Raw genomic sequence first — 25,323 nt, 5'->3', positions numbered from 1 at the left:
TTCATGCATACTCACCTCTGCTGTCATTCTAGCAAATAAGTCAGGAGGAATATTCCCACAGAGGACGTTTTTCCTTAAATTTGGATTCTTTGCATCTTTAAGATTTGATATCCTACTTCGTACTCTATTTTTGTATTTCATGTCTGTATTCCTTATTTCTTGATATATAGGTATGAAGCCATTAAGGAAAAAAGGTAAAATTATAAAAAATAAGATCATTTCCCGCCCCCCATTCTGCCAAAATAAGAATTCCTGAAATTTCCAAGCAGCTCACAACTGTTTCCAATTTAGGCTATGTTAAAAACAAGGTACTATATCTAATTCCTTGAACTGAAATTGGCAAACAATAGCAATATTACCTTTCCACTATAAACTAGTTGGTTTTTTGGGGGGTGGGGCAGGGAGGGGAAGAGTCTCGCTCTGTCACCTAGGCTGGAGTGCTGTGGTGAAGTCTCAGCTCACTGCAACCTCCACCTCCCTGATTCAAGCAATTCTCCTGCCTCAGCCTGGGATTACAGGTCCACCATAATGCCCGGCTAATTTTTGTATTTTTAGTAAAGACAGGTTTTCACCATGTTGGCCAGGCTGGTCTCCAACTCATAACCTCAGGTGATCTACCCGTCTTGGCCACCCACAGTGCTGGGATTATGGACACAAGCCACTACACCTGGACTAGTCATGTTTTATTTCCTAAAGGTTTAGTGCCAGCACCATGTGAGTCAACAGCATTTCAAAAAGTAACTCAAGTACTCAACATGAGAAAGCATATGTTTTAAAAAGAGCTTGAACTTATTCAAATTTTACTTGCTCAAATCTGAATTCTACTAAGGAACCTGAAAGTCTCTCTGGTCACACAGTTCCTGTAGGGTCTCTGAGAAGAGACCATTCAGCACAGCTGTGGGGATTCATCTCCTCCCCTAGCTCAGCAGGAGCTACCTCAGCAGGCTCTTTTCATCTTCAGAAGAGGCCACTGCCAAAGCTGAAGCCTGGAACAGCTCCCTTCCTAACAACCAGGAATTTCCTCAACCAGGACAGTCCCATGTTACACAGCTGCCTAGATGTTCCGGGCCCCTACCCACACACAGTACCCCTCTCCTGGAGCCCTTTCCCAGTGCTCAGTATGAACACACTTCCTCCGGGATAATGAGCTCAGGTGACTGTGAACTGAGGTCCTGAGAAGTCTTCACATTTACGTGTGTGTGTGCTTTCTATGCCCTTCTGCACAACTTAAATTCAGACATTACATTCTCTATATACAAGGCAGAAGAAATTGAAATGCCATCAATACTGTACTTTACTTTTAAATAACAAAAAGAGAAAACAAGACAAATAAAATGATATAAATGTCCCACTCCTTTCCAAGAAAACAAAACATTCGAGATAGAAACTGAAGACTTTGAATTCTATACCAGCAGGAAAAATTGTCATTAAGCTAGCAAATTACTTTAAAAAATTACGAGTATATACAAAAAGGATATCTTCTTCAATTTGAGATCCTAATTCTTCCTCATCAGCTCCAATTGCAATGTAGTCATCTAAAAACAGGCATAAAGAATTGTCAAGTTATTATAACAAATTAAAAGAAAATTCTAATACCAGGTAATTAAATTGCATTTCTGTTTCTTCAACCCCATTTGCCTGACATAAAGAAGCCAGTCAGTTTAGTTTCGTTAGAATCTGGTCTCTTCTAATCCATGTCCTGTGCTGTTAAAAAAGAAAAAAAAAAGATAAAAAAAAGAATCTGGTCTCTTCACTGCTCACTAGACTTCCTTTTCTGGGCTTCACCTGATACCCACAGTGCTCCTGCACTGATGACTTCTGATCCCTCAGGCATGGGGAGTAACTGATCTAGCAGGCAACTTTAACTCCATAAATTCTGGCTCCTCCAGAAGAGAGTAGAGAAAGTTACAGAAAGAACTGTCTTGTCTCCGGCTACTCAGGCTTCAATGCAAAGAAACCATCCAATTTAATCTGCCAGTCACACATACAGACTCCTATACAAATATTCAAAAGGACAGAAGAAAATAAACTAGGAGAATATATGTGTATGTGTATATATGTGTGTGCATATATATGTGTATATACGTACATGTTACATATTAATATATATGTACATATATACTATATTATATATACATATATGTGTGCATATATACATATATACATGTAATCATATACATACACATATATGTGTATATGTATATATACATACATGTGTATATATATACATATATACATACATGTGTATATATACATACACGTGTATATATATGGGGAGAGAGTGAGACAGCGAGAGAGACAGTAAGGAAATCAAAGTAGAAAGGGCAGAGTAAGGAAAAAAACAGGTCAAACTAGCTATGGTCCAGAATAAGAGAAAAGAAAAAGGATGAATCTGTATAAGATGACAAATATTCCTGTATTTAAAACTTTAAAGCCAAAATGTTACTTGTTAAGACTGGATCCCTTCAAATCAAATTAAGCTCCCACATATAAATCAAACCCCCTCCCTTTTTAAAGTAGACAATGGAAGTATGAATACAAAACTATATGTCATACTATTTATTTAATAATTCAGTATTGTTAACTCTCAATATAAGATCAGGGTACATAGTTTGCAGACTAAATTGTGGGGAAACGAAAGATTTGTGAGGAAAACGTGTACGTTACTATGAAATGAGGGAAAACATCCATGTATTAGAGGAATCTATTTCTTGCAATTACACAGTAACAAGCAAATGCCCCAGTCCTCCTCCTCCTCCTCCTCCACTTAACAGACCACTATCAGCAACAACCTCTCCCTGAGCTAAGCAGCACTGGGTAGCTATGCACAGGGTGACACTCATCAAACAGCAATATGGCAGTGGTTGGCGGTGGTGACCAAAGGGCTGAGAAATAAAACAACACGCACTGGGCTCACCTCCTGTTCGAAGAGCTGCAGCAAGCATCTCCCTACACTTCAACCGCACAGAATCAGAAGTGCTGGGTGCCCGAGGAAAGGATGACACGTAAGTATCTCGAGCATTTCTCTCATCCTTTCTGTTGCTCACATTGCCGCTGGAGGTACTGAAATACGCACACACAAACACCCCAAAAAGAAATCAAAAACAATCCTCTCAAAGTAACAATATTACTATCGTGCAAAATTACTATCATGGGGCCTAAAAAAATGACACAGTAGCTCAGTGGCCTTTATGTGAGGGGGAAAAACATCATCTGCACACAGATTAAAAAGAAGTTAAAAATTTTATAATTTAGTAAAGAGACTAGGCTCAGGTCTTTTTAAAAACCCAACTAAACATGTTACCTTTGATTCTCCTTTTAAATATTAAGCATTTTTTTTTTTCTGAGACGGAGTCTTGCTCTGTCACCCAGGCTGGAGTGCAATGGTGTGGGTCTTGGCTCACTACAACCTCCACCTCCCAGGTTCAAGAGATTGTCTTGCCTCAGCCTCCCGAGTAGCTGGAATTACAGGCACTCTCCACCACACCTGGCTAATTTTTTTATTTTTAGTAGAGACGGGGTTTCACCATGTTGGCCAGGCTGGTCTCCAACTACCGACCTCATGATCTGCCTGCCACGACCTCCCAAAGTGCTGGGATTACAGGCATGAGTCACCACGCTTGGCCAATATTAAGCAATATTTTTAACAGAGAAAATACCCATTACAGTTCAGTACAATAAATGAAAAGCAATGACCTTGGTATGAGAAGAGGGAGGAAGGGATGAGACCAGAAAATGACAGCTTTCAACTAAAACTAGAGACAGGCAGAGTGTAAGCTCAGAGAGAGGGAGGGAGGAAGAGGAGGAAGGGCAGGGGGAGAGAGAGAGGGAGGCAGAGAGGAAGGGAGGGAGGGACAAGAAAGAGAGAGAGAGAGAGAGAGAGAGAATGCTTGAAAAACCCTGTTTCACTGGGCATGGTGGTTCACATCTGTAATCCCAGCACTTTGGGAGGCTGAGACGGGCGGATCATTTAAGGCCAGCAGAGTTTGAATCCAGCCCAGGCAAAATGGTGAAACCCCATCTCTACTAGAAATACAAAAATTAGCTGAGCGTGGTGGCATTCACCTATAATCCCAGCTCCTTGGAAGGCTGAGCCAGGAGAATCACTGGAACCCAGGAGGTGGAGGTTTCAGTCAGCCAAGATTGCACCACTATACTCCAGCCTGGGTGACACAGCGAGGCTCCAACTCAGGGAAAGAAAAAGGAAAAAGGAAAACCTTGTTCCGCTTAGACAGTGAGGTCCTCAGTGAGACAAATATCATGTGTACAGATGAGTCGTGAGGCTACAAAATGGTGTGTTTCTTCCCAGAAACATCACCTCAATATGAACATTTGAGCAGTTTTATAATTTTCCAGTCAACCTAATCCTTTCAATTGCTTCTGAATAGCTTCTTATGCTGGATTATCTCTAAAATGGGTTCTTTTCAACATAATCTTCCTGGTTTCAATTAAGCTTTATTTCATTGAGGATAGCTGCCATAACCCTTTTCAAAGATTGATTAATCATCCACAACCCATAGATGTGACTTGCTGCAATACTGCAAGAACACATCCCCTTGCCTTCTCTCCAAAACATAACCACTGTTAGACTTCACAAATAGGTCCCTGTGGGTAAGACTGTCATTAGTACCTTCTAAGTTTAGTCAATTCCTTTTTGAAGCCTTCTCCGATTTCCCCCTGTATTCCTAAAATATTGATTCACACAGGTTTGTATATGATGACTTTTCATACACTTTGTCTCTATCAGACTGACTTTCTCAAGAGCAAAAACTAGGACTTAACTTTTCTTTATATTTTCATTATGTGACATAATGTCTGTCAGTAATAAATAAATGAGCAAACCAATGTTTAAAAACCCATTTCTTTGTTTTTAAGACTCCAGCCTGAGCAAGTGAGCAAGACTCTTCACAGTGGTGAAGAGCAAGAATGCTGTGCAGTGCTGCCATCACAGCTCAAGCAATCCTCCTGCCTCAGCCTCCTGGGTAACTAGGACCACAGGTGCACGCCACCACGCCCAGCTAATTTCAAAAATATTTTTTGGCTAGGCAAGCTGGCTCATGCCTATAATCCCAGGAGTTCAAGAGCAGCCTGCACAACATGGTAAGACACAGGGTCTACAAAAAAAGTTTTAAAAATTAGCCAAGCATGGTGGTATGCACCTGTGGTCCTAGCTACTTGGGAGGCTCAAGTGGGAGGCTCACTTGAGTCTGAGAGGTTGAGGTTGCAGTCAGAGAACCTTGACTACGCCACTGCACTCCAGCTTGGGTAAAAGAGCAAGACTCTGTCTCAAAAAAAAAAACCAAAAAACTTTTTGGGTCTCTCTATGTTGTTCAGGCTGCTTTCAAACTCCTGACCTCAAATGATAATCCCGCCTTGGCCTCCTAAACTATATAAGCCACCATGCCAGGCCCCAAAACCCACTTTTTTCTGAGACAGAATCTCACTCTGTCACCCAGACTGAAGTGCAGGGCAACAATCATGGCTCACTGCAGCCTTGAGCTCCCAAGCTCAGGTGATTCTCCTGCCTCAGCCTCTCAGCTGGGACCACAGGCATGTGCCATCACACCTAATTATTATTATTATTATTTGTAGAGACAAGGTCTCCCTATGTTGCCTGGGCTGGTCTCAAACTCCTGGGCTCAAGTGATCCCCCCACCTTGGCCTCCAAAAAGTGCTAAGATTATAGGTGTGAGCCACCACACCCAGCCAAACACCCACTTCTTAAACACTTTGATTAAATGCTTTTGCTTCTCTGAGTCTGCAGCCAAACGCTACACAGGAACCAAGGGAAACTGCCCAAATGAACTGAGGGAAACTTTTCCTCACTAGTTTCACTATTGCTGGTCCCACTTCCTACATTCTGATCCCTCCTTTAAGCATTTAAACACATTACTTTCTCCTTAAACTCTTGCACCCAAAACATAAAATCCTGCTTAGCTGCAAGCAACTTAGATTTAACCGTGTATCTTTCTTTACATGACTCCTCAGATCCATTTCTCCAATCCTCTTTTCTGTGTGTGTGTGCATGTATGTGTGGTGTGTGTAGACAGATACCAAGTAGTTACTTTGACAGACTTCATACATAGTAACTTGCTTTTGCAGACAGGCTCTAGACCTAAATGTCAAGCATATATAAAACTGATAAAAGACAACAAGAGGCTGGGCGCAGTGGCTCACGCTGGTAATCCCAGCACTTTTAAGAGGCCAAGGTGGGCACATCACTTGAGGTCAAGAGTTTGAGACCAGCCTGGGCAACATGATGAAACCCCGTCTCTACTAAAAGTACAAAAATTAGCTGGGTGTGGTGATGCACATCTCTAATCCCAGCTACTTGGGAGGCTGAGACAGGCGAATCACTTGAACCTGGGAGGCAGAGGTTGCAGTGAGCCAAGACTGCACCACAGCACTCTAGCCTGGGTGACAGAGCGAGACTCCACCTCGAAAAAATAAAAACGAAGACAGCGAGAGACTGAGGAACTATTCCAGATTTAAGGAAACTAAACAGGTATGACAGGTTAGAAAAAAAATACATAAATTTTATTAACAATTGTTGTTTAAGCCCACCTTTGACTTACCTCTTTTAATATAGTTAATACAGTTAATACGTTTAATATACATATTTAATATAGTTAACACAAATACAAACAATAACAGTGTATGAGATACTAACATTAACATGAGGAGTACATAGTCAACTTTGGGAAAATACTGAGAAACAAAGTTAAAATCGGTAGTAGCCTTAATGCTCTAAATACCTCAACACGGTCTGGGCTCAGTGTCTCACACCTATAATCCCAGCACTTTAGGAGCCTGAGGCAGGTGGATCACCTGTGGTTGGGAGTTCAAGATCAGTCTGGCCAACATGGTGAAACCCTGTCTCTACTAAAAATACAAAAATTAGTCAAGTATGGTGGCGTGCGCCTGTAATCCCAGCTACTCAGGAGGCTGAGGCAGGAGAATCATTTGAACTTGGAAGGCGGAGGTTGCAGTGAGCCAAGATCACACCACTGCCCTCCACCCTGGGTGACACAGTAAGACTCCGTCTCAAAAATGAAAAATAAACAAAAAAAAAGTAGGCCAGGCACAGTGGCTCACGCCTATAATTCAAGCACTCTGGGACACTGAGAAGGCCAGATCCCCTGAGGTCAGGAGTTCAAGATCAGCCTGGCCAACATGGCAAAACCCCATCTCCACTAGAAACACAAAAATTAACCAGGCATGGTGGGCACCTGTAATCCCAGCTACTTGGGAGGCTGACGGAGGAGAACTGCTTGAACCCAGGAGGTGGAGGTTATAGTAAGCCAAGATTGTGCCACTGCACTCCAGACTGGGCCAGCCCATAGACACCTCTACATCTCTAAGTGGTTTACACAGCAGCCAAAAGTTCAGGGACAGAATAGAAGTTGCTGCTCTAAAGCATGGGTTCTATAACTTGAGTGCATTGAATCACCTGAAAAGCTTATTAAAAAACAGATTTCTGGGCCCCTCCACACCGGAATCCCTGATTTAGTAGTTACAGGACAAGGCCTAAGAATCTGTATTTCTAACAAGCTGTCAGGGTCCCTCCCCTACCAAGGACCACACTTTTAAGAACCATTGCTTTAAATCAATGTTGACCGTTAACCTACCAGATTCCCAAGAACAGAGGAACAATTTGTATTTAACAACTATGTATACCCGATTATGGCAACATGTTCAACACTGCATAGCTCATAATATGTAATAGGAAAAAACAAATGCAAAGGTTTCGCAGGAGGTGAGGGACAATTTGAACTCTTCATTTAAGGTCTTGTGACAAACTACTTTTTTTTTTCTTCAAAACCAGGTCTCACTCCATTGCTCAGGCTGGAATGCAGTGGTGTGATCTTGGCTCATTGCAACCCTCCCGGGTTCAAGCAATTCTCCTATCTCAGCCTCCCAAGTAGCTGAGACTACAGACCACCATGCCTGGCTGTGTGTGTGTGTATGTGTGTGTAGAGAAAGGGTTTCACCAGGCTGGTCTCAAACTGCTAACCTCAAGTGATCCGCCCACCTCAGCTCCCCAAAATGCTAGGATTACAGGCGTGAGCCACCGCCTGGCCACAAATCGTTAAATTAGAAAGGAATTAAAAAAGCATGTAAAGGAGAATGAGAGATAAAGAGCCAAAATAAATCCAAAAATGAAATGTGGTAAATGGAGGAAGTAACCATTTGAATCCCTAATCACTACCTCCATTATCAATTCTCAGTGCCTAACCCAGTAATCCCATTCAATTTAACTTGTTGAGTACAATATAAATAACTTATTTATTCAGTGTCTTCTACCTCTCAAATTTTCAAGAAATCTGAAAAAAAAACAAAAAACTTAGAATACTTGGTTACGTACATTTACTACTTCCATTTGATGAGAAAACAAAAAAAGGAGTGTAAATAGGGGAACATAAGATTATGGGGGAATTGATGGAGGAGGTAAAATTATGACTTGCAATATAAATATGGCTATACTGAGAAGCACCTTTCTTCTCTTGCTTCAGGGCTGTTCTGCGATGTAATTGCAGGTTCTTTTTTCTTTTCGTCAAGGTCTTTCTCAGTTGATGGCCCATCTGAAAATTATGAAATCTCTTAAGTTGCTAGCATTTGTAAAATAAAAACAACTGAAATACTGCATGTTAACAGGCTATTTGCACAACAACATGAACAAAAATCCTAATTTTCCCACAAGCGGATGAAGTTTGTGTAAGCTATTAGCATGTGTACTATTTTTCACAATGCAAGTTCAGTCAACACTCCCAAATAAATTTCGTCACTTGGTGGGAACTACAAATTCATATGCCATGGGAACCTAAAGGGAGAAAAGTATATGGAATGAAGAGATAGGAAGAATATGAAAATATCTGCACTGTTACTTTAAAAATAAAAGCACAGGCGGGTACACTGGCTCACACCAGTACTGGCCTGTGCTTTGGGAGGCTGAGGCAGGTGGATCACTTGAGCTTATGAGTTTGAGACCAGCCTGGGTAACATGACAAAATGCTGTCTCTACAAAAAATACAAAAATTAGCCAGGCATGGTGGTGCACACCTGTAGTCCCAGCTATTCAGGGGGCTGAGGTGGGAGGATGGCTTTTGCCCGGGAGGGGGAAGTTGTAGTGAGCCAATATTGTGCCACTGCATGCCAGTCTAGGCGATGGAGCCAGACCCTGTCTCAAAATAAAGTAAAATAAAATAAAAATAAAAGCATAAAGCATATACAGCAATATTGTTTTAATAATTTTTCATAAAGTTAGAAAATTTAAGGTGGTATCCAAAATATAAATAAATATTTCTGGGATGGCAAACAAAAAACACTTTCATAGAAAATACCTCAGGATAGTAAGACCTACCCAGCACCTTCTCTATCTTAAATGATCGCTAAAGTAATACAGAGTACACAAGCTTCAAGACTTAGAGGTAAGCAATTAGATATTATGCAATAATATACATAAAATAGGTTGAGTCAATGACATAGTTTTCCATTTAATCTCTGGCAGCGAGGTGCAAGCATCTTTATTTTTTAAAGTTCCTTAGACAACTTGAATATATAGTCATCTGGATGAGAATCACTGATAAGAGAATGGTTCAAATCACAACTGTAGAACTCATCCTGTAAAGTTGAAGTTTGTCAAACCTAAAATACAATTCAAGCCCTCTGATAAAACGTGTACATACACTTTTGTTTTCACATAATTTTACTGTCCTTGTTATTCTCAATAATTTACCTTGAAGGCCTCAAATCCCAAAGATGCTATAGCACTGTAACACTGAAAACAAAGATTAATAATGACACGTGGCAAGGACTAGAAATGGTCCATAAGTGATAGGGTGGAAAGCATTTAAAAGGGAAAACTGACAGAACAATGAAATATGATCAGCAAGGATCCAATGCCGCCAAAGGGACAGTAGAACTGATCTTACACACTGCTCTGGCACAATAAATTAGTGCAGTCCTTTCGGAAAGCAGAGCAGTAAGAGGCATGAACAGCCTTAAAAGCATCCCTACTAACTGATATGGTGTTGTGGGCAACACAGCCCAGGCAGCAGGGAAAGAAGTGCTCCAGCTCTGGGCTCCAACTGTCTGCAGTCAAGTCCCAGCTTGGCTATTCAGCACCGATTCAACTGTGTGCAAGCTATTTAACCGCTCAGTGCCTCAGATGCCTCATCATAAAATGGAGATTATAACAGCATCTACTGGATTTGATTGTTTTGAGGATTAAATGCACTAATACAGGTCAGTGCTTGGCATACCTTAAGTATTCAAAAACGTGCTACCTAGTAGCAGTACCAGTAAATGTAGAAATCTAGCTAACAATGTGAAGAAAAAGCTTTAGGCAGAAAGATGTCCATCAAGACATTAGTTACAACAGCCATAAAGTTAAAAACAATAATAAATCTAACAACAGGCTGCAAGTGACCAACTAAAATATAGTATAGTCAACTGAATACATTATTCTGAAACCAATAAAAATGATAGTTAAGATGGAAAAGCAAATTATTTTCATTTAAAAAGTAGTAGCATAAGTAAAATTATAGTAGGGACAAAATTTATGCCAACTAAACTTAATAGTAATGTATTATAATCCATTGCACAGAAAAGGAATCTGCGAGTCTACGCTAATAGATACATAGCTAAGGGGTAAAAAGAAGGTTCTTCTTATAACAGAATGATGATTTTATAAATATTGAAGCAGAAAAGTCAGAAAAATCACAATTTTGCAATGACCACTCTACCACTACAAAGATTAGTTTGAGCAAAAATCAATGGATCCTAAATTGGGAGGGAAGGGGGAAGGTCTGTATAAGGTATAAGATCGTTTCAGGATCTTTTTATTTTAATTTAAAAAAACTTTTTTTTTTTTTTTTTTTTTTTTGAGACTGAGTCTCCCTCTGTTGCCAGGCTGGAGTGCAGTGGCACAATCTCGGCTCACTGCAACCTCTGCCTCCCAGGTTCAAGCAATTCTCCTGCCTCAGCCTCCCAAGTAGCTGGGATTACAGGCGCGCGCCACCACACCCAGCTAATTTTTGTATTTTTAGTAGAGATGGGGTTTCACCATGTTAGCCAGGATGGTCTCAATCTCTTGTCCTCATGATCCGCCTGCCTTGGCCTCCCAAAGTGCTGGGATTAAATACGTGAGCCACTGCGCCCAGCCAGTTTCAGGATCTTCGAAGTGTCTCCTACAGAATGGCTATTAGCTACAAGAGGAACAACAATACACTATACAATCTAGCTTTGACTGGATTCTCAAAATTATCATCAATGACTCTGGATATGATACCTTGAGAAGGATGTAACATGCTTACATAGTATTCCAACTGCAGATGTAGAATCTGATCTAGTCACGAGGAAAAAAAAGCAGGCACGTCTCAATTACAGAATATGCTATTAAAAACAAAGGAGGGGCCAAATGTGATGGCTCACACCTGTAATCCTAACACTTTGGGAGGCTGAGGCAGGTGGATTGCTTGAGCCAGAGTCCGAGACCAGTCTGGGAAACATAATGAGACCCCGTCTCAAATAAATAAATAAATAACGAAGGAGGGCAGTGGTGGAGGTCTGCAGTTCCAGCTACTCAGGAGTCTGAAGTGGAGGAATGCTTGAACCCAGAAGTTGGAGGATTAGTCCAGGCAACATAGCAAGACCCCAATCTTTACACAAAACAAAAAAAGTGGTAGGGAAGGTGGTGGATAGGGGAATAAACTTGCTTCAAGGATCTAACTTAAAAATGTGGAGAAGTTCTGCCTTGAATATATTTCCTATTTTACTTTTAAACCAAAATCCAATTCTACTTTGCATTCATTACATCTGGTCATTTTCTGCATACTGCATAACTTATCCAAGTTCTATTTTTTTAAGCCCATTATCAATTAGATAAAAATCTGATTTGCACGCTGGGCACGGTGGCTCACACCTCTAATCCCAGCACTTTGGGAGGCCAAGGTGGAGGGATAACCTGACATCAGGAGTTCGAGACCAGCCTGGCCAACACGGTGAAACCCCGTCTCTACTAAAAATACAAAAATTAGCTGGGTGTGGTGGCAGGCGCCTGTAATCCCAGCTACTCGAGAGGCTGAGGCAAGATAATCACTTGAACCTGGGAGGCAGAGTTTGCAGTGAGCAGAGATCGTACTACTGCACTCCAGCCTGGACAACAAGAGCAAGACTTCATCTCAAAAAAAAAAAAAATTTTGATTTGCATGAAAGTGAATATTTAAAAATACACATTAGTGGTGACTGCATGAATGTATACATAGGATAAAACTGCTCAGAAGGATACATGCCCCTCCCGCCCCCCCGCCGCCACACACACCCGACATACTCTAGCACCTGTAGAAACTGATGAAATCTGAGTAGGGTCTGTAGATTGTATTAATGTCAATTTCCTGGCTGAGATTCTGTATATGAGAGTTATGTAATATTACCATAGGAGGAAGCTAGATAAAGGGTACATGAGACCTTTCTCTACTTTTTTTTTTTGGTAATTTTCTGTGAGCCACTTATTATGTCTAAATAAAAAGTTAAAGTCCACATATTCAGGAGGCACTTGTTTCTTCTAGCCCTACTTGAGGCAGGGGACCAGGAATGAAGGGGAAGGGGCAGGATATATACACAAATACACATAACATTTTAAAGCATGGCCCACGACAACAAGTTTTTTTTATTGGGTTTGTGCAATTCAGGTGAAGGACAAAATTGCCTCTAATCTTCTTTCCTTCCAAATTTGACTTTTAGAAAATAGATCAATAAAAAAGTGACAGCCCCAAAATAAGATTTAAGAGGAGGGAATTCATATTCGTTGGGCTAAGACCCTATGGACAAGGACAGAGTACATTTCCTAGAGAGCGGATAACTGATAGTGAAAGATCACAGACCAAAAACAAAGAAAAAGTAAAATCATGAACCCAAGTAAACAGGTTGGTCTACAAATGGGAAAGGAACATTTCTGCCTTGGGGGAAAAACAAAGGGAAAGAAGTGCCTGTATTCTTTAAAATGTCAGTTTCATAAAATATAAAGAGAGGCTTAAGAATGATTTCAAATTAGAAAACTAGCTATGTGATCCCGACCTCGATATTTTCCTGGTGATAAAATATATATATATATATATATTTGCAAGTTTTCTGCAAGTCAAAAATTTCAAAAACCATTTCAAAAGGTATGCACAACCTTTCTCTTAAGAGAAAATTCTTCTTACCTAAATAGTTTATCCAGTTGTGTCAGAAGTTAAGAAAACCAAATCTGACTAGTCTAAAAGGCAAGAAAAAAAAAAAAACTTAAAGGTCATATTAACCCCCTTCACCTTTATTACGAGGCACTGATTTCAGTATATCTAGATTCATGAAGAAAAAAATGTAACCATTACCTAACTGTAAAATGTTAACCACTAACCATCTGAATAAATCACATCATCATAAATATATGTAAGGAAAGAACAATGATACCTAATAACTTTTTCCAGGATTTGATGAGAGACTTTGCCAAAGATGTAACTTCTTCATCTGTACTCTGCTTGCGAATAGCATTCACTGACATTCCGATTCTTGTGGACTGCAAGGCAATAACAAAACAATTATTTATACTAACTTCATTTTAAACAAATTAGTATTTCACCCACGTTTTCTTTCCCAGATTCCTGTTTCCATTTTAGAATTTTAAAACTTCAATTATTTGGATCCTTATAATAGCAAACCATATTCTTAAGATACACACATCTTCAGATGAGACACTAGACTCATGAATGTTCTTATCACCAAGATCTAGAAGCGTAAAATTCGCTACTGTAATAAGTTTGGTTAACTAGAAAATTGAAGCCAGTCTTTCCACAAAGGAGAAGTGAAGATAAATGAGGATAAAATATAAAATGTTGTATATAAGTCAGGCTGAAGCAATCATGACTAATATATGCATTTCTTTGTTTCTATACATTCTACATGGATTACTTCATAGAGCGCCAGCTGCAAATTATGAGGATATCCAAACAAAAACTACCACCTATGGAGTTTTAAAAGGCTTTATTTTTTTATTTTTATTTTTTGCTGGGAATCAAAATATAATCACAGACATTAAAATGGACTTCACTAAATACAGGTAGAATTTAACCTGCGATGATTCTACATGCCTGGAATTATGCTTAGAGCATCCACATTTATCAATCTTTCTAACAACCCTTCAAAGTTAAGATTATCTCTATTTTAAAGATGAAGAGATTAGAAGTACCAATAAATAATGTACCTAGCATCATACCACTACTACTGACCGGCAAAGCTGGGATTTTTTTTTTTTGAGATGGAGTCTCACTCTGTAGCTCAGGCTGGAATGCAGTAGTAGCACAATCTTGGCTCACTGCAACCTCTGCTCTCGGGTTCAAGTGATTCTCCTGCCTCAGCCTCCCAAGTAGTTGGGATTACAGGCACAGGCCACCTTGCTTGCCTAATTTTTGTATTTTTAAGTAGAGACAGGGTTGCACCATGTTGGCCAGGCTGATCTCAAACTCTAGACCTCAGATGATCCACGCACCTCGGCCTCCCAAAGTGCTGGGATTACAGATGTGAGTCGCTGGCCCAGCCAAAAGCTGGGATTTTAGTCCAGGTTTGTCCATTGCCAAAGTCCATGGTCTTTCTAGCACATCAATGATTTCAAACAGTGCTCAAAGAACACAAAGTTATGATAGCATAAGTATGGATGATAAATAAAAAACAGTAAATTAGTAAGTTCAGGTGTTAGCAGACAATCTTTCAAATACACAATTTGTGGAAGAAAAATATAACGAAAGGAATTCTTAGTTGCGAAAAAAGAAGAGAACCCTTGCTATAAGCTTTATGGCAGAAAAATATTGGGTACTTGAGATTTCCTTCTAAATTATTCAATCCTCTCAACAGAGACAGACTCAGGATCTAAGTTATGTTCAAGAATTTAGAATATGTGGTTGGCTGGAGTGTCCTGTATCTCTTAGAAAGCCAGCAAGGCAGATAAGATTGAACAGCAGAAAGATAAAGGGACTCCTTTTTTAAAGGTACTCAAATTTTAAAGCCCCAAACAATTTGGGGTTAACAAGGCTAGTTTTCTAGGAACATAGTGTAGTTCTGAAGCTTAGAACGGACACTAATTTGCAAAAAAAAATAAACTGGCATTTTAGTAGGTGCTTGCAGGAGAGCAAAGGTGTAAGGAAATAATGAATAAATTGTGCTGCTGGGTGACTACTTTTTTAATGATCAGAGGATGTTCTGATTACTAAAAAGTCACTGATTATCCCACTTGGCCGCAAATAAAACCCATAATGAGAATACAGCTATCTGTAATAAACACGCTTATCTAAGAAAGAGACTGTCAAGTCAAAATAATAAGAAATCAGGCTGCCGAGGTAGAATGAAAAGCAAAGATTTGAAATAAGTTTTTCTTTTTTCCTTTGGGGGTACTATGGAAAAAAATGAAAAAAAAAAGTAGACAGAGGAAAAGATTACGAAGCTATTTACTTGGATAAGCAAGTCTGGAGCTGCCACCAAGAATTCCCCAGGGATTTTTCCTGAAATTGGTATGTTATGGCTTACAGGATGTAATAAGTAGGTTATAAGAAAATATTCTGTTCGCAAGTGACCTTAGGAATTGCAGGATGAAAACTGTTTTCTTGACTGCAGGACTAATGAAAGCTTTTGAGACAAACTACACATTGTGAAACTCTAGCAGATAAAACATGTGTCTTTGCCCATGATTTCTATAGAACATCAGGTATGCAGAAAGAAAGACATTACCTTGGAAATGTGGAGAGTGCATTGAGCAGCCTTAGGGATCAGCTGCACACGGATGGTAAAGCAGAAAGGAATGAGTACTGAGATCAAGAGACACTGTTAACATCACAGGAAACAAGCAGATTTGGTGTGCTCCAGATGAAAAGTCTCCTTCGTGATCACTCATGAGTTTTTGCCAAGATGATCTGAAAGTAGCCACTAAATCTTAAGGTAAAAAACATATAGCTACTACATAGCTACTATAAAACACATATGCAAAACATACATTAAAAACACAACACACACATATATAAAAGACAAGATAAAGAAACACACAGCTACTATAAAACATTGTTGAAAGAAATTAAACATGACCTAAACAAAATTTTAAAATCCCATGTTGATAGACTGGAAGACTTAAATGTTAAGATTGCAATACTAATCAAATTGAACTACTGACTCAATGCAATGTCTATCAGAATCCCATCTGCCTTTAGTGCAGAAATTGACAAGCTTACCCTGAAGTCCATACAGAAATGTAAAGGACCCAAACTAGCAAAAAAACCATCTTGAAAAAGAAGAACAAAGTTGGAACACTCACAATTCCCTATAGTAACCAAGATAGCATGGTACTGGCAACAGGATGGACATGCAATGGGATAAATTTAACACTCCAGAAAATAAACTCCAACATTTTTCATCAACTGATTTTAGATAAGGATATCAAGACAATTCACTGAAGAAAAGGATATTCTTTTCAACAAATGGTGCTGGAACAACTAGATATCCACATGTAAAAGAACAGAACTGCCAGGCATGGTGGCTCATCCCAGCACTTTGGGAGGCCAAGACCGGTGGATCACCTGAGGTCAGGAGTTTAAGACCAGCCTGGCCAACATGGTGAAATGCAATCTCTACTAAAAATACAAAAGTTAGCCAGCACAGTGGTGCATGCCTGTAATCCCAGCTACTCGGAAGGCTGAGGCATGAGAATAACTTGAACCCGGCAGGTGGAGGTTGCAGTGAGCCGAGATCACACCACTGCACTCCAGCCTGGGTGACAGAGCAAAACTCTCTAAAGAAAAAAAGAATAAAGCTGAACCTCTTCCTTACACCACACACAGAAATTAACTCGATATGAATAGGAGTAAAGCTTCATGACCTTGGATTAGGCAATGGTTTCTTAAATATGACACCAAAGGCATAAGCAATCAAAGAAAAATAGATTACATCAAAATTTAAAACTTTGTGCTTCAAAAAACATCATCAAGAAAGTAAAAAGATAAGTCACAGAAAAAGAGACAATATTTGCAAACTCTGTATCTGATAAGGGACTTGTATCTGGAATATATAAAGAATTATTACAACTCAGTAAAAAATGGACAACCCATTTTAAAAATGGGCAAAGGATGCAGATAGACGTTTCTTCAAATAAGATATAAAAATAACCAACAAGCACATGAAAAGATGTTCAACATCCTTAGAGAATTTATGGAAATAGAAATTAAAGCTACAGGCCGGGCACAGTGGCTCAGGCCTGTAATCCCAGCACTTTGGGAGGCCAAAGCGGGCGGATCACATGGTCAGGGGATTGAGACCATCCTGGCTAACACAGTGAAACCCCATCTCTTTTAAAAATACAAAAAAATTAGCTGGATGTGGAGGCACGTGCCTGTAGTCCTAGCTACTCAGAAGGCTGAGGCAGGAGACTCTCTTGAACCCAGGAGGCAGAGGTTGCAGTGAGCCGAGATAGCGCCACTGCACTCCAGCGTGGGTGACAGAGTGAGACTCTGTCTCAAAAAAAAAAAAAAGAAAAAAATTAAAACTTCAATGAAATACCACTATACCCACCAGAATAGTTATAATCAAAGACAAACAGCAACAAGTGCTCAAGGGTTTGCAAGGATGCAGAGAAACTGGACCCCTCATTTACTACTACTGGGGATATAGAATGGTACCGTGGTTTTGGAAAAGAGTCTGGCAGGTCATCAAAATGTTAAACACGAACTTACCACATAAACCAGCAATACCACTCCTAGATATCTACACAAGAACAAAGAAAACATATGCTCACACAAACTTGTACATAATCATGCCTAGCAGTGTGATGTGTAACAGCCAAAAAAGTCTAAGCCCAACTATCCATCAACTGACAAACGCATAAACAACATGTGAAATATCCATGCAACTGAATATTACTCAGTCATAAAAAGGACTGAAAATTCTGACATAAATGGCAACAAGGATGAACCCTGAAAACATTAAGCTAAGTGACAGAACCAGACATCAAAGGTCACACACATACTGTATGACTCCATTTATATGAAAACTCCAGAACACGCAAATCACCTATAGAGACAGAAAGATTCGTGGTTGCCTAGGCTGGAAGGGGGAAGCAGTTGGGGCGAACGGAGAATGACTGCAGAAGGGCATGCCATTGCTTTTTGGGATGATGAAAATGTTCTAAAGTTCACTGTGGTGACAGTAGCAGAATATACTAAAAAACAATGAATCATACACTTTAAATGAGTGAATTGTATGGTATGTGAATTACATCTCAAAAATACTGTTTTTAAAAACAGAAACATAAAGCTATGTTTAGTAACCTTTTAATAAGTTCCAAGAGGGCAGGGACTTTGGCTTGTTTGCCACTAGAGTAAGCATGTACAATAATATCTAGCACACAGCAGGCACTTAATAATTATTGAATAAATTAATCTGCTATATAAAAAAACTTACAAAACTAGACCAACATATTACTAGCCCAAATATGTCTTCCTGTTTACTTCCCCACCTTCAACCCATACCCACCTTCTACTCTCTCAACTCTGCTCAAAGTTTCCTGCACTCCTAATTGTAAGCGCTAATGGACTCTTCCAATCTCATCTGATTTAACCAGTCTGTTATATCCCAACTCTGTTTTCCTGTTTTTCTAGGAGATCTAACCCACCTCTATCCTATTACTTCCCAAATATTTCCTAAACCTATCCTTTCTCCTATACTCTAGAGCTGTTTACATTTATGGCTATTTAAAATTTGTTAAAATTGGAGACCGACTCAAAATGGCGCGGTGAGAACAACCCAGGATTGAAGCTCTCAGTGAACGCGCGGAGGGTGAGTCAGGGCCGCATTTCCAGACGGATCTTCGTTGCCCACAGAACGGGGAAATTCCCAGGTATAAAAGAGATGTAGGACGCCAGCGAAGCAGTTTTGGCTGGTGCAGCTTGGCGGCCGGTGCTGCAGCGCAGTGGTGCTCCACAGCGCTCCGCACAGAGCGCACGGGTCCGGGTGCCCTGTTGAACTGGCAATCTGAGACTTGAGAGGGCAGATTGGCATATCCATCTGATTGAACAGGACTTGGACAGTGAGCCAGGTTAAGAGATTCCAGGGAAAAGGCATTTGGGCCAGGGCAGTGGGACAAACAAAACGGCGATTCCAAACGCTCCGGGTGGAGAGTTTCACTGCAGGCACAGCTGAACCTAGGACGGTGCAGCTCGGTAGGGAGGGGCGGCTGCCATTACCGAGGCAACCCACCCCTACTGAGGTACACTCCCATTGCTGATGCAGCCTGCCGTTGCCGAGGCAACCCGCCACAACAGAGACTCCGCTGCAGGGCATAGCCTGTTGCAGCAGGGTGGAGACCTCAGCAGCAGGGCAGAGCCTGCAACAACAGGGCGGACCTCACACCAGCAGGGCGGAGCTTCGGCAGGCAAATAGTGACTAGACTGCCACCTAGCTGGGCAGGACAGCGCAACAGACACATAAAGAAAACCCCAACCCCCCAAGACAGAGCATCTGAGAAAAAAAAGGGTTTTTTTAAATGAGTTCTGCTGCAGCAGAATTAAATGTAGCAGCCTAACAGCCCTGAATGAACAACAGAGCTCACAGATCAGCACTTGAGCTCCTATAAAGTACAGACTGTCTCCTCAAGCAGCTCCCTGACCTCTCTATATCCAGAAGACTGACATTTGGATGGCATCATTCTGGGACAAAGACAGCAGAAAAAGAAACTGGTAGCATCCCTCACTGTTCCGCAGCCACTATAGGTGCATCCCAGACAAGCAGGGCCTGGAGTGGACCTCAGCAGTCGTACAGTGGAGGGGCTAGACTGGTAGAAGGAAAACCAAGTAACAGAAATACTTCATCATCAACAATCTGGGTGTCCACTCAGAGACCCAATCGAAAAGTCAGCAACTACTCAGACGACAGGTGGATAAATCCACGAAGATGGGAAGAAACCAGCGCAAAAAGGAGGAAAACACCCAAAACCAGAACACCGCAACTCCTACAAAGGACCAAAACTCCTCACCAGCAAGGGAAGACAGCTGGATGGAGAACGACTGTGATGAAATGACGAAATTAGACTTCAGAAGGTGAATAATGAGAAATTTTTGTGAGCTAAAAGACCATGTTTTAAATCAATGCAAAGAAACTAAGAACCTTGAAAAAAGATTTGAAAAAAGATTCGAGGAAATGATAACAAGAATGGACAACTTAGAGAGGAATATGAATGAATTGAAGGAGCTGAAAAACACAATACGAGAACTTCGTGAAGCATGCACAAGTTTCAACAGCCGAATTGACCAAGCAGAAGAAAGAATATCAGAAGTCGAAGATCAACTCAATGAAATAAAATGAGAAACCTAAACTAGAGAAAAGAGCGCAAAAAGGAATGAACAAAGTCTCCAGAAATGTGGGACTATGTGAAGAGACCTAACCTACGTTTGATAGGTGTACCAGAAGGTGATGCAGAGAATGAATCCAAGCTGGAAAATACTCTTCAGGATATTATTCAGGAAAATTTCCCCCACCTAGCAAGGCAGGCCAACACTCAAATGCAGGAAATACAAAAAACACCACAAAGATATTCCGCAAGAAGAGCAACCAAAAGGCACATAATCGTCAGATTCACCAGGGTTGAAATAAAGGAGAAAATACTAAGGGCAGCCAGAGAGAAAGGTCGGGCCACCCACAAAGGGAAGCCCATCAGGCTCACAGCAGATCTCTCAGCAGAAACACTACAAGACAGAAGAGAGTGGGGGCCAATATTCAACATTCTTAAAGAAAAGAACTTTCAACCCAGAATTTCATATCCAGCCAAACTGAGCTTCAGAAGTGAAGGAAAAATAAAATCCTTTGCGAACAAGCAAGTACTCAGAGATTTTGTCACCACCAGGCCTGCTTTACAAGAGCTCCTAAAAGAGGCACTACACATAGAAAGGAACAACCAGTACCAGCCATTCCAAAATCACACTAAATGCTAAAGAACATCAACATAATGAAGAATCTAGAACTAACAGGCAAAACAGCCAGCTAGCATCAAAATGGCAGTATCAAATTCACACATAACAATATTAACCCTAAATGTAAATGGACTAAATGCACCAATCAAAAGACACAGACTGGCAAATTGGATAAAAAAACAAAACCCATCAGTGTGCTGTATCTAGGAAACCCATCTCACATGCAAGGGTACACAAAGGCTCAAAATAAAAGGATGGAGGAAGATTTACCAAGCAAATGGAGAGCAAAAAAAAGCTACAGTTGCAATTCTCATCTCTGATAAAATAGACTTTAAAGCAACAAAGATCAAAAGAAGGCCATTACATAATGGTAAAAGGATCGATACAACAAGAAGAGCTAATGATCCTAAACATATATGGACCCAATACAGGAGCACCCAGATACATAAGGCAAGTTCTTAATGACTTACAAAGAGACTTAGACTCCCACACAATAATAGTGGGAGACTTTAACACTCCACTGTCAATAACAGACAGATCAACCAGACAGAAAATCAACAAGGATATCCAGGGCTTGAACTCAGACCTGGAACAAGCAAACCTGATAGACATTTACAAAACTCTCTACTCCAAATCCACAGAATATACATTCTTCTCAGCACCACATCACACCTACTCTAAAATTGACCACATAATTGGAAGTAAAGCACTCCTCAGCAAATGCAAAACAACTGAAATCATAACAAACAGTCTCTCAGACCATAGTGCAATCAAGTTAGAACTCAGAATTCAGAAACCAACCCAGAACCGCACAGCTTCATGGAAACTAAACAACTGGCTCTTGAATGTTGACTGGATAAACAATGAAATGAAGGCAGAAATAAAGAAGTTCTTCGAAACCAATGAGAAAGAAGACACAACATGCCAGAATGTCTGGGACACATTTAAAGCAGTCTCTAGAGGAAAACATATAGCAATAAGTGCCCATATGAGGAGAATGGAGAGATCCAAAATTGACACCCTATCGTCAAAATTGAAAGAGCTAGAGGAGCAAGATCAAAAAAACTCAAAACCTAGCAGAAGACAAGAAATAACTAAGATCAGAGCTGAACTGAAGGAGATAGAGACACGAAAAACCCTTCAAAAAAATCAATAAATCCAAGAGCAGGTTTTTTGAAAAGATCACCAAAATAGACAAACCACTAGTCAGAGTGATAAAAAAGAAAAGAGAGAACAACCAAATAGATGCAATAGAAAATGATAAAGGGGAAATCATGACAGATTCCACAGAAATTCAAACCATCATCAGAGAATATTACAAACAACTCTATGCACAGAAACTAGTAAACCTGGAAGAAATGGATAAATTACTGGACTCCTGTGTCCTCCCAAGCCTAAACCAGGAGGAAGCTGAAACTATGAATAGACCAATAACAAGGTCAGAAGTCAAGGCAGCAATTAAGAGCCTACCACACAAAAAAAGCCCAGGTCCAGATGGGTTCACAGCCGAATTCTACCAGACACACAAAGAGGAGCTGGTACCATTCCTTCTGAAACTATTCCAAATAATCCAAAAAGAGGGAATCCTTCCCAAATCATTTTATGAGACCAACATCATCCTGATACCAAAACCCAGCAGACACCCAACAAGAAAAGAAAACTTCAGGCCAAAAACTATGATGAACATAGACACTAAAATCTTCAATAAAATATTGGCAAGCCAATTGCAACAGCAAATAAAAAAACTTATCCATCATGATCAAGTAGGATTCATCCCGGGGATGCAAGGCTGGTTCAACATACACAAGTCTATAAACGTAATCCACCACATAAACAGAACCAAAAACAAAAACCACATGATTATCTCAATTGACGCAGAAAAGGCATTCGACACAATTCAATAGCCCTTTTATGCTAAAAACCCTCAATAAACTCGGTATCGATGGAACATATCTCAAAGCAATAAAAGCTATTTACGACAAACCAACAGCCAATATCATACTGAATGGGCAAAAGCTGGAAGCATTCCCTTTGAAATCCGGCACTAGACAAGGATGCCCTCTTTCACCACTCCTATTCAATATAGTACTGGAAGTTCTAGCCAGAACAATCAGGCAAGAAAAAGAAATAAAGGGCATTCAAATAGGAAAGGTGGAAGCCAAATTGTCTCTATTTGCAGACGACATGATAGTATACCTAGAAGACCCTATTGCCTCAGCCCAAAAACTCCTGAAACTGATAAGCAACTTCAGCAAAGTCTCAGGATATAAAATCAATGTACACAAATCACAAGCATTCGTCTACACCAATAACAGACTTAAAGAAAGCCAAATCAAGAACGAACTGCCATTCACAATTGCTACAAAAAGAATAAAATACCTAGGAATACAACTCACAAGGAACGTAAGGGACCTCTTCAAGGAAAACTACAAACCACTGCTCAACGAAATAAGAGAGGACACAAACAGATGGAGAAACATTCCATGTTCATGGTTAGGAAGAATGAATATCGTGAAAATGGCTATACTGCCCAAAGTAATTTACAGAATCAACGCTATCCCCATCAAGCTACCATTGGCTTTCTTCACAGAACTGGAAAAAACCACCTTAAACTTCATATGGAACCAAAAGAGAGCCCGCATAGCCAAGTCAATTCTAAGCAAAAAGAACACAGCAGGGGGCATCACACTACCGGATTTCAAACTATACAAGGCTACAGTAATCAAAACAGCATGGTACTGGTACCAAAACAGAGATATAGACCAATGGAACAAAACAGAAGCATCGGAGGCAACACAACATATCTACAACCATACAATCTTTGATAAACCTGACAAAAACAAGCCATGGGGAAAGGATTCCCTGTTTAATAAATGGTGTTGGGAAAACTGGCTAGCCATGTGCAGAAAGCAGAAACTGGACCTTTTCCTGACACCTTACACTAAAATTAACTCCAGATGGATTAAAGACTTAAACATAAGACCTGGCACCATAAAAACCCTAGAAGAAAATCTAGGCAAAACCATCCAGGACATAGGAGTAGGCAAGGACTTCATGAACAAAACACCAAAAGCATTGGCAACAAAAGCCAAAATAGACAAATGGGACCTAATGAAACTCCACAGCTTCTGCACAGCAAAAGAAACAGTCACTAGAGTGAATCGGCAACCAACAGAATGGGAAAACATTTTTGCAGTTTACCCATCTGACAAAGGGCTGATATCCAGAATCTACAAAGAACAAACAGATTTACAGGAAAAAAAACAAACAAGCCCATTCAAAAATGGGCAAAGGATATGAACAGACACTTTACGAAAGAAGACATACATGAGGCCAACAAACATATGAGAAAATGCTCATCGTCACTGGTCATCAGAGAGATGCAAATCAAAACCACATTGAGATACCATCTCACGCCAGTTAGAATGGCGATCATTAAAAAATCTGGAGACAACAGATGCTGGAGAGGATGTGGAAAAAAAGGAACACTTTTACACTGTTGGTGGGAGTGTAAATTAGTTCAACCATTGTGGAAGACAGTGTGGTGATTCCTCAAGGCCTTAGAAATAGAAATTCCATTTGACCCAGCAATCCCATTACTGGGTATATATCCAAAGGACTATAAATCTTTCTACTATAAGGACACATGCACACGAATGTTCATTGCAGCACTGTTTACAATAGCAAAGACCTGGAACCAACCCAAATGCCCATTGATGATAGACTGGATTGGGAAAATGTGGCACATATACATCATGGAATATTATGCAGCAATCAGAAATGATGAGTTTGTGTCGTTTATACGGACATGGATGAATCTGGAGAACATCATTCTCAGCAAACTGACACAAGAACAGAAAATGAAATACTGCATATTCTCACTCATAGGCGGGTGATGAAAAATGAGAACACATGGACACAGGGAGGGCAGTACTAAACACTGGGGTCTATTGGGGGGAAAAGGGGAGGGCCAGCGAGCGGTGGGGAGCTGGGGAGGGATAGCCTGGGAAGAAATGCCAAATGTGGGTGAAGGGGAGAAAGGAAGCCAAACACACTGCCATGTGTGTACCTATGCAACTGTCTTGCATGTTCTGTACATGTACCCCAAAATCTAAAATGCAATAAAAAATGTAGAAATAATAAAAATAAAATTTGTTAAAATTAAATGAAATTTAAAATTCTGTTCCTTAGTCATATTTCAAGTGCTCAATAGCCTCACACAGTTAAGCACTACCCTATCAGTCAACACTCACATCAAAAACATTTCCCTCACTGCAAAGTTGTACTTGACAGCACTGCTAGAGCGGACATACTCAACTACCTACCAGATACCTGTATATATTTG

At 40.3% G+C, this 25,323-nt stretch overlaps 1 protein-coding gene across 6 annotated transcripts in view; it reads right to left on the bottom strand.

The window, feature by feature from the left end:
- TCEA1 (transcription elongation factor A1) overlaps positions 1–25,323 on the bottom strand; it is a 58,245-nt gene that overhangs the window by 16,223 nt on the left and 16,699 nt on the right. For 3 of the 6 annotated variants that reach the window (XM_035276457.3, XM_035276455.2, XM_035276456.3), the window contains 5 exons: positions 13,453–13,558; positions 8,495–8,582; positions 2,909–3,063; positions 1,479–1,535; positions 16–170 (listed from right to left, as the gene is read on the bottom strand). In XM_035276457.3, coding sequence (XP_035132348.1) covers positions 16–170; positions 1,479–1,535; positions 2,909–3,063; positions 8,495–8,582; positions 13,453–13,558 — 561 coding nt within the window. The remainder of the gene's footprint in view (positions 1–15; positions 171–1,478; positions 1,536–2,908; positions 3,064–8,494; positions 8,583–13,452; positions 13,559–25,323) is intronic. The other 3 variants (XM_078352450.1, XM_002758897.5, XM_017965339.4) reach the window with 1 other exon arrangement.

This window comes from Callithrix jacchus, chromosome 16 (genome assembly GCF_049354715.1).
Source record: "Callithrix jacchus isolate 240 chromosome 16, calJac240_pri, whole genome shotgun sequence".
NCBI classification, from domain to species: domain Eukaryota; kingdom Metazoa; phylum Chordata; class Mammalia; order Primates; family Cebidae; genus Callithrix; species Callithrix jacchus.
This window is presented reverse-complemented; position numbering and strand designations above follow the sequence as displayed.